This window comes from Aotus nancymaae, unplaced genomic scaffold (assembly GCF_030222135.1).
Source record: "Aotus nancymaae isolate 86718 unplaced genomic scaffold, 86718_ANA_hifiasm-v0.15.2.pri h1tg000079l, whole genome shotgun sequence".
Taxonomy (NCBI): Eukaryota; Metazoa; Chordata; class Mammalia; order Primates; family Aotidae; genus Aotus; species Aotus nancymaae.
Genome location: NW_026988494.1, coordinates 6378813 through 6393954, shown reverse-complemented (window position 1 = coordinate 6393954; position 15142 = coordinate 6378813). Strand labels below are relative to the sequence as shown.

General features: G+C 38.5%; 2 protein-coding genes across 8 annotated transcripts in view; both read left to right on the top strand.

The window, feature by feature from the left end:
- Window positions 1-15142, top strand: part of NRG1 (neuregulin 1) — a 1119143-nt gene that overhangs the window by 988043 nt on the left and 115958 nt on the right. For 2 of the 7 annotated variants that reach the window (XM_012476010.3, XM_012476011.2), the window contains exon 1: window positions 10445-11382. The exons of 4 other annotated variants lie outside the window; for them this stretch is intronic. In XM_012476010.3, the coding sequence (XP_012331433.1) occupies window positions 10707-11382 (676 nt within the window). In that variant the 5' untranslated portion in view covers window positions 10445-10706. Of the gene's footprint in view, window positions 1-10443; window positions 11383-15142 lie in introns of those variants that run through there. One more of the 7 variants, XM_012476016.3, reaches the window with a different exon arrangement.
- LOC135271480 (uncharacterized) lies at window positions 9900-10379 on the top strand. Its single transcript, XM_064368897.1, has one exon. It carries the CDS (start codon window positions 10191-10193, stop codon window positions 10377-10379), a length of 189 nt encoding a protein of 62 aa, XP_064224967.1. The 5' UTR covers window positions 9900-10190.

Genomic DNA, 15142 nt, shown 5'->3' with positions numbered 1-15142 from the left:
ATTTAAAGATACCTCATTGTCATTAGATAATGGTTAAAATTGTGAATCTTTTACCCTTGATATAATTTTGAAATTCATCTTAAAAATCAATTCCATAAAATGGAAAAAGGTGATGATGGGTGGGGCCTGGAGGGGTGATGCAGAGGAGGAAAAAAAATAACCAAGTGGAGGTTACTAAATGTAGAATTGGTGGATTATTTTGTTTGTTTGGCATAGGTAATAAATTTTATAATAAAATTTACTATAGTATATCAAGATAGGCTTTTTATGATATGTGAACCCAGAAACATGAAAAAATTTAAAAATTTTTCAGCATTTTATTATGAAATTTTCAAACATAGAGAAAAGGTGAATTAACTGCACAGTAAACAAACTTATGCCCACTACCGAGATTATACAGTTAATATTTTCCTAGATTTACTTAGCAAAAGTCTACCCAATTATCTATCAATTTTTTATTTTTTGATGAAATTTCAAGGATACATGAGTTCATTTTACCCCCAAATATCCCAGTATGCATGGTATACATATTTTATTACATTCTTTAAAAGAACATATAGGTCATGGATTATGCTATCAAATAGAATATATGTTTCTCTCCGATAAGCCACCATATTTGGACCAAGCATTTTCTAGTCATCATATTTCATAATATAACTCAGCCAGTAGCAACCTTCTTGTTCCTGCTCCTTGTTAATTACTACTTCCCCTGTCCCAGGCTTTGAATTCTCCAAATCAAAAGAGGATGTAACCTTGGCTCCCTGATTCCCAGATACTAACCATATTCGATACAGTTTGTGTTTGAGCTACTGCAGTAATATCCAGTGATTCCCATTTTGGTGAACTGCCTTCCTATCCTCTGGAGTTTCTTTATTCTATACTTTCCTATGTAAGCAATCAAGCTAATTGTAATGCTCCCACAATTCAGGTAACGTCAAATCTCCAGCCTGTTCTCGGGGGAAGTTGTTGGGTTCTGGAGCACACTTTTTGTGTGCTCCCTTAGTTTGATAAAATGCTGTTTGATAACAGAGTCCAAATGTGAATATTAGTCTCTGAATATGTTTCAGAAAGAGGGCCATTAAGTAGAGTTGTGACCACAGGTGGTCGTGGGAGTATTATTAAAGAGTAAACTTACACGTAGAAATGGTCCTGGGAAAGGGTCAAAGTGAGGTATTGGTACAGAGATCATTCATGGCCCCAAGTGAGAGAAAAATCTAAACTATCTAATCAAGTGTGTGTATCTGCAATGGCAGTATGTAACTAAAGAGTTTTCCTTTGCAGAAATTAATTAAAAAGAAGGAGAAATCGATGTGATTTTTAGTCCTGACTCTGAAATTAATTTCTGTGTGACTCTAAGCAGGTTTTTTTTTTTTTTAACCTCCCAAGAACATTTTTCTTTTTGTATAAAATAAAATTCATGGGTAAGACCTGTTGGAGCTCCAACATTCAATCAGTAAAAAAATTTAATTATTATTGAGATTACAGTTGACCTTTGCATTAAATGTAAATTATTTTACTCTACTGAAATAGAAAAGAAACAAGTTCATTCTCTTTCTTTTTTCCCTGTGTTTTAGAGATATAGTCTCCCTATGTTGCCCAGGCTTGTCTCGAACTCCTAACCTCAAGCAATCCTCCTGCCTCGTCCTCCCTAGTAGCTGGGATGACAGGCAGGAGCTACCATGTCAAAGAAAAAAGAAACAAGTCTTTCTTAAACAAGTCTGACTCTAGCAACCTATTGGGTGGTTTATGATAGAAACATTTGAGCTGGAGGTCAAATCATAAGATATTTTTATAACTTTCAAATTCATATCTGTTTAAGTTATATAAATTGTAACAGTGCAGAAAAGGTTTCCACCCCTTAGGCTGAAAAGCAGCAGAAAATATGAGACTGGCACTTCATTTTAGATGGGATACTTCTGCTTCCATGAGCATTATAAGGGTTATGACCTTATAGTAGTGTTTCCTGACACTTAGGTGGCTCACTAGGAAGGCCGAATCAGTTCTGGAAACCACACATATTTTTATTTCTCCTTTTTCTTCCCTTTGGTGCAACTTTATATTTTTATTTTGATCAGCAACAGGGAGAAAAAAAACTGTGTGTACTCTAAGGAAAATATATATTGTAAGATGTTTTCTCTGGCTGAGGTCTTTTCAGATTTAGAAATTTGAACTGGCCGGGCAACATGGCTCATGCCTATAATCCTAGCGTTTTGGAAGGCCACTGCAGGAGGATCATCTGAGGTCAGGAGTTTGACACCATCCTGGCCAACATGGTGAAACTCCGTCTTTACTAAAAATAGAAAAATTAGCCAGTCGTGGTGGTGCATGCCCATAATCCAAGCTATCCAGGAAGCTGAGGCGCTGTAACCTGGGAGGCAGGGATTGCAGGGAGCCAAGATTGTGTCACTGCACTCCAGCCTAAGTGACAGAGTGAGACTCCATCTCAAAAGAAAATAAATAAAAGAGAAAATAAATCTGAACCATGTTTAAAAGTAGAAGACTTCAGGTAATCCCTTTCCTCAAGCTTTCTTTTTCTGGGTATGTTGTGCAAGTATATTTATACATGGGCTTATATGAAGTTTCAGTCTCTTGAATAGCTAGTACTCTCTTATGAGTAATTCATAACTGCCTTCACATGTGTATAATCTCATGCTCAACCGTTTCTCTCTATTTTAAGCAAGAGATTTAAAAATCAAATTAACACATATTTCTAGAGCATTTGCTGTAAGTGATATGCTGTGCTATATACTAACTAACTACATTTCTGGGTTGATTGGGGGACCAGTTTGTAGAATTGGCTGTCAAGTTCAGTTTTAAACTGAACTTTAAAACAAATAGCTAGTGCTTAAGTATAAGTCAAGTTCAATGGCTCCCATTTTTAAAACTTTGCTGAATTTGTATTAAGCTGACATTGGTTATCAAGGTATTTCTTCCTTGTTTTTAGCTAAAACTTACTGCATTAAAATACATCCATTATCATTTTTGTTAAATAAGATTGCACATGGATATGTGCATAAAAGGAAAATTATATCTTGCATTTTTGTTACATTTGCCAGAAGAGTGAAAAACAAACAACAGAAACTGTCTCTGAGCTGTGCTGCTCCATGCCCTGAACTTAACTGTAATAGTGAATATTAATAAGACACAGCAAAGATATTTACTCAAGGTACCTAAGCCAACATATATTGGCTCTATAAATGTTATGAATGGCCATTTATCCACATAACCTCAGATTAGTCAATATAAAGATAATGTTTCTTTTGTTTTTTCTTCTTTTTGTCATACACACACACACACACACACACACACAATACAAATATACATAGTAATTTAACATTATTTGCATTTACTCACACTGGTAAAACCCATGTCTCAAAGATGTTTTCCCATAGTTTATTCATCCTTCTTCTGTGTCATTTTCACTGGATGCATTTGTTTAACAAATGTCTGCTGTGTGCCAGGCATGCTGTCGGTACTGGGGGAATAGCAGTGGACACAGACACAAGTGTGTGCCCTTATGGAGCTGACATTGTGGTGTTGAGTTTATGACACATTTAATAAGAAAACACAGATAATACAGGAAGACTGCCACTTGCCCCTCATCCTTGGCACATTCCAGTGGCATACTTCATCCCAAAGATCTCAGAAGCACATCCACACAAAAAACACGATAAATGGATATGACATTGAGAGTCTGAATTCAAAAGGCTTATGAGAACATGAGCAAAGGCTTATCTTTCTATCCTGTTTTATATACTAAAATATTATTTTTCACTGTTCAGCGCCATCCTGTTTCCCTATTTAAAATACATGTGTTAGCAGGCATCATGGCTCACTCCTGTAATACCAGCACTTTGGGAGGCTTAGGTGGGAGGATTGTTGAGGCCAGGAGTTTGAGGTCATGGTGAGTTATGATGGCATCATTGCACTCCAGCCTGGGTAAGAAAATGAGACTCTACTTCTACAAAATAATAATAATAATTTAAAATAATTAGCCAGGCATGGTGGTGTCCACCTGTAGTCTCAGCTACTTGAGAGGCTAAGGTGGGAGGATCACTTGAGCCCAGTACATCAAGGCTGCAGTGACTATGATTGTGCCACTGCACTCCAGCCTAGGAGACAGAGTGAAACCTTGTCTCTAAATATATACATAAATATACATATACATATATATATATATAAATATTAATGTAAGTTCAGAGTTCATAGTTAATAATTGCCTGAGATTCATTGCCACCTTGCCTGTTGACACTTTCTAGAAGAGAGGGCACCCTACACATAACAAAGTCTGATTTTTCATTGAGCTGAAATTCACACAGCAAAATTCACCATTTGAAAGTCAACAACTCAGTTGCATTGATTGCAGTGTTGTGTAACCATCCCTTCCATCTAGTTCCAGAACTTCTCCAGAGGAATTTTAAAAGAAGAGCAGCTTGTATAATGATCAATAAACTGTATTTGTCGAAAACTAATGATTTTACTTATGGGGGCTGAGAAATTAATAGGTTCTCCCAAAGTAAAGCAAACTTACTATAACTAATATATGTAATTGAAGTATCTTTCCATGTAAAATTCTAACATCCTCATCTTTGAGATCATTTATTTTATCTTCGGTTATAAAGGATGTAAACTCATAAAGAACAAAATGCACCAGAGAAAATTGCTCATCATGTTACAGAATGAGAACACAGAGCACAGTCAATATTAAGCACTTGATACAGCATCTCACAAAGTAATATTAAAATTAAGTCAAATTCTCTGCTCTGAGAACATTTTCACTGGGTGAGAATAATCAGTCTTGACTCACCTTTAAAGTGGGCAGAAAAGGCATGCCCAGTAAGGTAAAATGAGTTTCATTCATCTCGCCCATTTTGCATCATAAATAATGTGGAAGAACATCAACAGCACATGGATTTGGTTTGCTCTCAGAACTTTTCTGTGTAGCTGGATAGAGAGGAGTGGCAAGAAAAAGTTAAATATTGGCATATTCCAAACTTTCCATCCATTGATAGGATCTGTGGTAGTTGAGTTTCGCTAAATCAGGCTAAATTCATTCAAGGCATATTTTGGAACAGAGAAATTTGATAAGGAAGTGTCTGACCAGGACATGAAAAGACTTGAAAAAAATGGAGGGTATTTTAGATAGATGGATATGAATAAGGCCTGCTTATTTATTAGAGACACCGTAATCTGTGTAACGCAATCCCAATTAAAAGTAAAACCAAACAAAATGTATGTACTGAATGGATAGCACAGCTCTAAGTTTGGGACAGATACTAATAATCTTTGCCTTCAAATACATTGCATTCTTTAGCTCTGTATACATGATATAATTAAATGATGACATATGACTGTGAAAATGTGCCTCCAATAAATGGTACAGTTAAGAAACGCTGGGTTTATGATTTGGAAAAATGGGAAGGGCTCCATCAAGGAGCTGAGACTTAGCTGAGGGCATGTCTTTTGGATAGGTGGAAGAAGCCAACAGATGCATTGGTGTACCTTATCCTCCAGAGAAGCTGCAAGTTTTTTAAGTTTAACTTTAGGGCCTGGAGCTTTCTTGTGAAAATTATGATTTCATAATTCATCAGCAAATAAAAAAATAAATAATTGTCATTTATATGTAGTGATCTCCCCAAATGAAATGACCACTGTCATCATTTATTCTTTCTTAGATACCATGAAATAAATTCTACTCTTTTGCCAGCCAAAAAACTTAGGAGCAAGGATAAACTTTTTCAGAGATAATATTTTTAGAGTCATATCACCAAGATACAGGAAAAAGTGTCAAAGAGAAAATAAGTGAGTAATATGGTCAGAAGCAAAATGGCATTTATCATTCCCTTTCATCTGTTGAAGCTACCGTACAGTCTTCTGATAATAAAGTAAATAAAAGTAAAGCAGAACAACATAGCCTTGCTTAAATTGAAGTAGCAGTGGAATTTTCGTATTTTTTATTTGATGAAATTATGGGATTTTTTTTCTTCATTGAAGCCAGCTTAGAAGGAAGCTGAAATATTATGAAAGTGGATCAGAAATGCAAGTATATTTTACTTTATTCTGCCAAATCCTATTCTATATTACTGTGTCTCTTCTTGATCCAGGTTGGTGTGCTAGCATTTACTTCTTTATCCTCTGCAGCAGATTAATTGCAGCTGCAAATTCTTTGCCACTTTCTGCCTCAAAATTTATTTCCTCTGTTCTTGAGTCTGGGCTGCATCCCATTTAAACCAATGGGATGCAGTGGAAATAGTCTGTGCTGCTTCCAGGCACAGTCTTTTAAGAGAACTGGCAGCTTGGATTTTCTTCCTCTCTGGGTGCTTTCTCTCAGAAACTGGCCACCATGCTGTGGGAAGCTCAAGCCACAAGGAGAGACCACAGGTTGGTGCACCATTTCACAGTGCCAGCTGGCATCTAGCAGCAGCTGCCAGTCATCATGTGTAGGAGCCATCTTGAATGTTTCCACCCAGTTTCTCCTCACCTTCAGCACCAGCTGACATCAAATGGAGCAGAAGAACCACTCAGCTGAACCCAGTAAGCCTACAGATTAAAATGGTGGTGGTTTAAAGCTATTTCAGGGCGGTTTGTTTCACAGCAATACATAACTGAAATAGCTTCCCAAAAAAGCCCTGGAATAAGACCATGGAAGAGCTCATTTGATTTAAATGATAAATAGATAATATTTAAATGGACTATGCTTAATTTTTATAACTTCTAAAAATTGTTAGGCAAAATTTTAGAAGTCTTATTTTGGAAACTAGATCCTTTTAAGTCTGTTTACAAATTATATTAAGGTATTAATTCCTATTTCATTGTTATGTATTCTGGTTCACATAGTCTCTCCTTGAAGTGATACCTAATCAATAATGTAATCAAATGTACGTTTTTGATGAAAAAACAAATGCAGTATTTTTCAGCAGAAATAGGATGAATCAGAACTTATTCAAATCTTGGCCCTATTATTTAATAGCTATATGTCCATCGCAAAATTACCTAAGCTGCCTGGGCCAATGAAAGTTTTTAAAAATTTTAAGATAAATACGAACTGTATGGGATTAGTGAAGATCAGAACTAGTGTATGTTATGAACCTAGCAGAATGCCTAAAACCTAGGTGGAACTCATGAAGGCAGCTTTTATTGTCATGAGGGAGATGGTAATAAAAGGTTTTAAAAGGTAGTAAAAAATTGTCTAGTTCATTTTTCTAAGAGGACATGGAAATGGGGGTGTTCCTGGGCTTTATTGGGGTGGAGCTTAAAGGGTTAAAATGATATATCCTTGCAGGTCTTCCTACAAAAACACAGGTTTTATCCAAAGGAAATTCTGACCTCTAAGCCCATTCACATTTTCCTTTCTCACTCTTTTATTGCTATAGAGGATTTGATAAAGGGAGAAAGGCAACTTCTGGGTTCTAGTCCCAAGGTGGAATGAATGGAGAATTCTTTTTATTCTTTACCTCCCATCCTTCTCTCTTTCCCCAGTTACATTCATTTTTTAATTTGGTGGGAAAAAAACCCACAATTTTATAGGAAGCTGGCTGTCTGCAGACTAATCTCAGCACCAGGGTGCCACAGATTTCCTGGAATCCTTTTCCAGGTGGAAAACAGACGCATCCCAAAGTCTGGTTTATGTAGTCCAAGGGAAAGAGTACTTGTGGCAGTCCATAGGATTCTCTCTCTCATGTTTTTTCCTAGTCTTTGTGTAAAAATGTTGGTTTTCTTTACAAGTGTTGGACATTTTCAGTGTAACCGCTATAACAATGCCCAGTAACATTTTTTTTGTTTTTGTCTGCTGAATATGTTTGCTCTTAATGATTGAGGTAAGGTGAATAATTGCTATTGGTGCAACATAAAGACCACTTTTCTAAACTGTGGATTATCATTCTTGGTATTTTCTCATATCTGCCTGACTTGGGGCCACATGAACCCCATTTTGGTCTTTGAAATTTAGCTGACCTTGGCCTTGGATGAAATGCCAGTGTATTGAGTATAATATTTTTGGTTTGGGTCAAAACTGAGGACTTCAGTGCCATATATTTCAACTGGGTGCTTTTGGAAGGAATTATAAATTACCCTGGTTTAGCCTAAACCCCTGCTGGTATTGTTTTTGAATATTTACATGAATATTGATGGTTGAGATCTTACTATCTTTCAGTTTGAGTACTTTAAATGCTTCTACAGACATTTTCTACACTGTGAAATTGTATATCCTTTGCTAGAATCTTTGTAAGAGAGTTCTCACTGCTTTAAAATCAAATAAGCCTAGAAGATAAACACAGGAATTATTTTAAAACACCATTTACTGGTATGTAAATGCAGATTATAGAGAGCTGAACTTAAGGATAACTCATGTTGCCTATAAACTTGTCATAGTCATGGTTACAATTATGCAAATTGGTGCAGGCTTTTGTTGTTAGTGATAGTACTGCAAACACAGTTTAAGATGTTAAAACCCTTTAAATCATTTATAATTATGGACTAATTTCATCTTAAAGGAAGAAGTGATAATATTCTTATCTCCTGCCATTTACAGCTGAAATATACTTCAAAGCAGCGGAGATTGTGCCCTACAAAATATAATGTGCTTAAAGTGGATTTTCCTGGGACTTGAGTTCTAAATTTTACTGCTTCAGGGACGCATATGATGGCTCTGTAGTATAGATTTAGAGAGAGTTTTAAAGACTGCTATTGATATAGGTGAACAAAATGGTTCCTTGGAAACCGTTTAGATGTGCAGTCACAGTAAGTGTGGATTTCAGGTTCAGATGCATATTGTGTGCAGTGACAAGCAGCAGAGTGCTTGGGGAAGCCTGTGGTCTCTATTAAGGACAGTGCATTTCTTCTGGTGTTTAATGACTGTTGTTTTAAAAGACATAAAAAAGTCAGCATTGAAACTATCTGGAAGGTAAAGCTCCTGAAACCTAACCCAGAAGGCATGCTCTCATAGAAAACTCTTCTTAGTACTTGCAGTGCGGTGATAGTTGAGGACATGTGGTATGTATTACAGTGCCAGGGAATTCAAACCTCTGCAGTGTGGAGTCACCATGAAAGGCTAATCTAAAAATGAAGTGGTAGCTTTGCTCGCATCGTAACTCTGTTACTTACCGGTGCTTTCTATTAGCTTGACATCAGTTAGCTTGACATTAGTCTAGTCTGCTTTGGGTGAGACAGAAGAAATGGAAATTCAAAGGGAACCCCAGCAGAGGATATATGGGCTGCCACCCCCTCCCCTAGCACTCCCTCCAGACGTACTCAGCATTTCTGCCTGGGCATGACAAAGTCTTACATAGTCATTGCAAAAAGGGCTTAAAGGCAGAGCTGTCCATGGTTAGGAAAAAAAAATGTTTGAACTGTTGGTTGAAAATCAGGTAATAACAGTCCTCTTAGTGAACAAAACTTATTAGAGGGCTAGGGAAGGAATGCTATCTCTCAGCAGCAGGCAGGAAGAAATTGCTGTTGAAAAGCTTACCTCTCAAGGGAGGAATCAGATATCAGACTTCGCCAAGCCTCAGGTCCAACCCAGAAGGTCCCACCTACACCCCCCCACCCCCCTCCCTATCCCAGCTTTGTTAGATTGCTAGCATCGATCGCTGGCTTTTTCTGACCCAACAGTGGGTGAAGGAAAGAGTCTGAAAGCCGGCAAGGTGGGGGTGGAAGAAGACTGGGACCACTTTTGTAGAGAAAGAAAGAAAAAGAGAGGAAAACGGGTGGGGGCCATGGGGACTAGGCTTAACTGATGCCTGCCTGCCTCTCTTTGATTTGATGGCCTTTATTCCTTCTAATTGGATAAAATAGGAAGTCAGTGGCGGTCCTGTGCGGCTGGGGATACTGATTTTACTCAGACCAGCCTGCAGCTCTAGAGTGTGGATAGAGAGTGAAGAGTGGGGGTTGGGAGAGGAGGAGGAAAGAGAGAGGAGAGAGAGAGGACGGGCTTGGATGAAGAGGGGAAAGAAAGAGAAAGAGACTGAAGCAGAGAAAAGCCGCAGAGGAAGAAAGTGAATGAGCACTCAAGAAGGACAAAGAGGAGTAGCCGGGGGTGGGTGGAGGCAGGGCGGGGAAGGGAGTGACCGCCCCTCCTGGCCGCACTCTTGCCTCCCCAGCCCTCGGTGTTTGCAGTGATGCTCCGAGGGCAGGCACCTGCTGCTCTGTAATGATTCAGCCCCTTTCAGCCGTCGTAGCGTTAACACAACAGGATGCTGTTGCTATTGTCACTGCTGCCTCTCCTGCCGCCGCCGCTGCTGCCGCCGCCGCCGCCGCCGCTGGTCCTCCTCCTGCTCTTACTTCTCCTGCATGACAGTTGTTTTCTTCATCTGAGCAGACACCAGCTTCAGATGCTCGAGGTGAGAAACATGCCTTTCAGTTTGGGCTACTGGTTTACTTAACTCACCAGCGGGCAGCTCCGTCGATCTATTTTGGTCCCTGTCCTCTTGACCAGCCCGGGATGGTTTGGAGAAGCGTTTAAGAGAACTCGAAAAGTGGTTCAGAAACAGCAGCTTAGAGAATTATTAAGATATACTTTGATTTTGTAGTTGCTAGGAGCTTTTCTTCCCCCGTTGCATCTTCCCGAACTCTTCTTGATTTTGATAATGGCCTTGGACTTGGACAGTTTATCGATTTCCCCCTGTAAGATGCTGTATCATTTGGTTGGGGGGGCCTCTGCGTGGTAATGGACCGTGAGAGCGGCCAGGCCTTCTTCTGGAGGTGAGCCGATGGAGATTTATTCCCCAGACATGTCTGAGGTCGCCGCCGAGAGGTCCTCCAGCCCCTCCAGCCCCTCCACTCAGCTGAGTGCAGACCCATCTCTTGATGGGCTTCCGGCAGCAGAAGACATGCCAGAACCCCAGACTGAAGATGGGAGAACCCCTGGACTCGTGGGCCTGGCTGTGCCCTGCTGTGTGTGCCTGGAAGCTGAGCGCCTAAGAGGTTGCCTCAACTCAGAGAAAATCTGCATTGTCCCCATCCTGGCTTGCCTGGTCAGCCTCTGCCTCTGCATCGCCGGCCTCAAGTGGGTATTTGTGGACAAGATCTTTGAGTATGACTCTCCTACTCACCTTGACCCTGGGGGGTTAGGCCAGGACCCTATTATTTCTCTGGACCCAACTGCTGCCTCAGCTGTGTGGGTGTCGTCTGAGGCATATACTTCACCTGTCTCTAGGGCTCAATCTGAAAGTAAGGTTCAAGTTACAGTGCAAATTGACAAGGCTGTTGTCTCCTCTGAACCGTCAGTGGCATCAACACCGAAGAATCGTATTTTTGCCTTTTCTTTCTTGCCATCCACTGCACCATCCTTCCCTGCACCCACCCGGAACCCAGAGGTGAGAACACCCAAGTCAGCAACTCAGCCACAAACAACAGAAACTAATCTCCAAACTGCTCCTAAACTTTGTAAGTAGAGAGAGAGAGAGAGAGAGAGAAATGATGATGATGGTGATTATGATGATGAATAAAGGAAAGGGGTGGGTTTGAGATCCCAAAAGGTGTTCTCTAGAGGCTGTTTCCCTTTCTTCTTGCATTTTAGTTGCCTGGTGTTGGTTAAGCAAAGTAGGTGTTTGAGATGCTTGGGATGGCCTTGAAGGGTTGAGTAAAATGATCTTGCAAACTCTAGTTCTGAACCAGTGCTGTAACAGCGGCTGTCTCTAGTCACATTGTTGAGTCTGGTCCCGGCAATGCAAAACTTCAGCATCTGCAAGTCATGCTTGAATTTAAGTTAAATTCAATTTATTTCTAACACATTTTAAAATGAAAACGTCAGGTCTTCTTTTATGTCTTATAGAAATGTGATTTTCATACACCAGTGAGTGTTATTTTGTGTCTTTCTCTTCCCCATCACAGATTTCCTATCACCTTTACGTTACCCTCTACTTCACAGTGACCCCAAGCTGCCTCGTCTTTCTCTCTTCTTCCTGTTCGCTAACCACTTCTCCCTACTCTTGTAGCTTAATTGGTTCTTTCTGAGATTACAGCAAGTCTTAAGACATTTATGCTGCTCGCCTCTCACTAGCAGGACTGCTGTCCTGCCCAGATTGCATTTTCGATTAGTGACCACTGATTAGTGGCAGATTTATTTTGTTCAGGACACAGTAGGATTCTGCATGAAGGATTTTCCCAAATTAGTTTTGTCCTCTGTAATCAAATGTTTAAGTAGCTTCCTTGGCAGTCATTAAAAAGTACAAGATCCATTAGTGAGGTACTTCCTCTTTTTTTCCTTTTTTTTTTTTTTTTAGACATGTGTCATCTTAGGCTGGCAGATTGCAGCAGCCTGGTTTAATAACGTGTGATGTGTAGAGAGCCCACGCTCTTAAAAACAATACATTCCTGTTTGCATTGGGTAATTGCAATAGCTTTAGAGTGGAAAGTTGACAGGAATGAAAGCATGACTGTTCTAAACATCAATATAGGAGGGGGGAGTTTTCTATAGCCTTTTATAAATGTTTCTAGTTTATTTTTGTTGTCTCTGTCTCCTATCACTTTTTACTATGATGAATATTTACTTAATAAAAAAGTACAATATCAGAAAATTTGTTTCTTAATAACTTGCATGAAAGCTCTTAGAGTTAAAAGAGAGTTGACAATTTCTCTGATGAAATGCCCCTTATGTTTCTCCTCTGGACAATAATGAAGAATAAAGAATACCTTTTCCAGACATCACGTTCAGTATGAAGTAGTGCAGCATGCTATAGAAATAGAGAAAAATTTGATTTGTGCTTGTGATTCCCAATCATTTCACTTGCAGCAGATTCAGTGGCAAAGATTTAAAAAAAAAAAAAAAGAGGCTTGTTTTCTAGGTGCAGTCAGGGAGAACCTCCTTCATGTAGACACCGCTTTGTATCTTTATCAAATCCCTGAAGCATCATTAAAGGTCTGACAGACACCGTGCCTTTGCTGCCTCTTCCCACCTGGCAAAGTGACCGGGAAATAATACCCAGATGAAATGACAAGCTATAAAAAGCAAGTACAGTTCCTGCAAAGAGAAGTGAAATTCACGAGGAGGACAAGGTTACTTGATCATTTTAAACTTAAGTCTTTCATTGAAACCTACTCCTACTCGAACAGGTTCCATTGACCAGCAAAAGAAAAAAATTCCCTTTGAAAAACACTTCAACTAAATTCTATAATTTTGTTCTCTGAGGAAATCAGGCAAACAAAGAAACATCCAGCACATTTTCCTGATCTAAGACCATGTCAGAAAGTATGTTGTGAAGTTTTGAGAAATTATTTTGCAAGGTAAATTTTTCTACTAAGTGTTTTAGTAGATTACTTATTCCACCTCAGTTTCTTTTCCCTAAGCCAGGGCATTGATATTGTAGCATTTGCAATAAGTGGGAAAGATTTACTGCTGCCTAAAAGCATCTTTGTGGCCAGTTTGACCAGATGCACAGCTGCAATGTTTTGAAATGCATCGGAGATAAGCCTAGAGAAGCAGTCTGGGAAGTAGTTTTCTCCTGAAAAGTTAGCGGACAGTTAGTTGGTTAACACTTTACAACCTATAGGGAAACTCTTAATTTTTTGGACTAGTCCTTTAAAAAAATCAAGTCTAGTATCCCCAAAATTGTGAGCCTACTTTTTTTTGGTGGCGGCGGGTGGCGGGGGCGGTGGGAGGAAAGTAGTGTTTGAAAGGGATTGGTTCAGACAGCTTTGTTTTTAAAGACTTGTGAGTGGTGGTTTTTGTTGTTGTTTAAAAAGATTGTAACCATTAATTAATGAAAAGGAAAAAAAAAGCTTACAAAGGGATTGCATTTTTCAACTAAGAAAGTATTGTTTAGTCACAGAAAGAACTGGGACGTTCCTTTTACCATGCATGTTTTTGACATAAACTAAGCTGTCATGGCTTATATTTGAAAATGACATTATCATATGTGAAACATGCTCTTCAGTGATTTTAGGACTTTATTCTCCCTTTTCCGTTTTTTTTTTTTTTTTTCTGTCTCAGCATATTCAGCACATTATGCACAGAGCTGTAGCCTTCAAGGTCATAGACTGTTGAGGGCTAATTGATTCTTCTTTATTCTGGAGCCTGAGAGAGTGAAAGAGAGACAATCCCAGTAATTGTGTCTGCAGCGTTGCTCCTCAAACCAATCTACCTACTAGTATTAGAGTTTTATTTTATAAATACTAGAATTACTCCCTCACTGACTCTTGTCAAATTACAACATTCTTTATCTTTATTATAATAAAAGGCAAAATATGACATTTTAAATTGCCTTTAAGTATAGTGGCTATGTCGGATTTTCTAAAATGGGTATTTCTTTCATAAAGTAATATAATTTCATATTTTCATGATATTAATCCATGAATTCATGTAGGTCTTAAGAAGTCCAAGGCAGAACTGGAATGAAAATATATAAGTATATATTTTTTATTCTTAAGTATTTCTAAATATGGCTAATGGTTTCCCACTACCACCATGATTATATTGTCATGACACTAATTAAGTTTTTGCTTTTCAGTGAGTCACATAATACTTGCACCATTCATTTGTTTTCTTTGCCTAGGCTTTAAAATTTTTTCTACCCTGACTGTTGGGAGATTGCAAACATAGATTATCATAAAAAGAGCTGATTAATTGATTAATTAAATCTCAGCCAGGAAACAGTGAACCATCTTGAAAGAAAATGTTTTCTGGATGTGAGATCCTCCCTGCTTGACAACAGATTCTTGGATGCAAGAATGTGTTGGTATTTTCATCTTGGGCCAACTTTGTTTTGCTTTGTCTTAAGTCTTATTAAGGAGTTGTATGACAAACCATTGTTACCGCAATGACAATAAGAATCAGTAACCATTTGCAAAAGATCAACATGATGAATTGAATATACCATGGGATTTCTTTCCTTCTGTTTAAAAGTTCCATTCATTTAAATTCTAATGGATCTTTCTTCCAGTTCTTGGTAACTATGTTTGTAGGTATTTCAGAACAGTGGTTTCAAATAACTTCTCCCCACTTTAATTGTAGTCGTTTACAGCCTAAAATATTAAAAACTGAAAGATACTGAAAGATCTTTGATTGGAACTGAATACTTTTATAAATTTACCAATGAAGAAACCCAGGCTCAGAAATGCCTAGTGAATTCTTTAACTAAAATTTGCTAAACTCTATAAAATGTGGCAAAATCCAAAGTATTAGAAAATAATGTCTCTGTTGCTCAGA

Bases quoted from the DNA above. Each gene is read 5' to 3' on its own strand.
- LOC135271480 (XM_064368897.1), top strand. From the start codon at position 10,191: ATGCTGTTGCTATTGTCACTGCTGCCTCTCCTGCCGCCGCCGCTGCTG.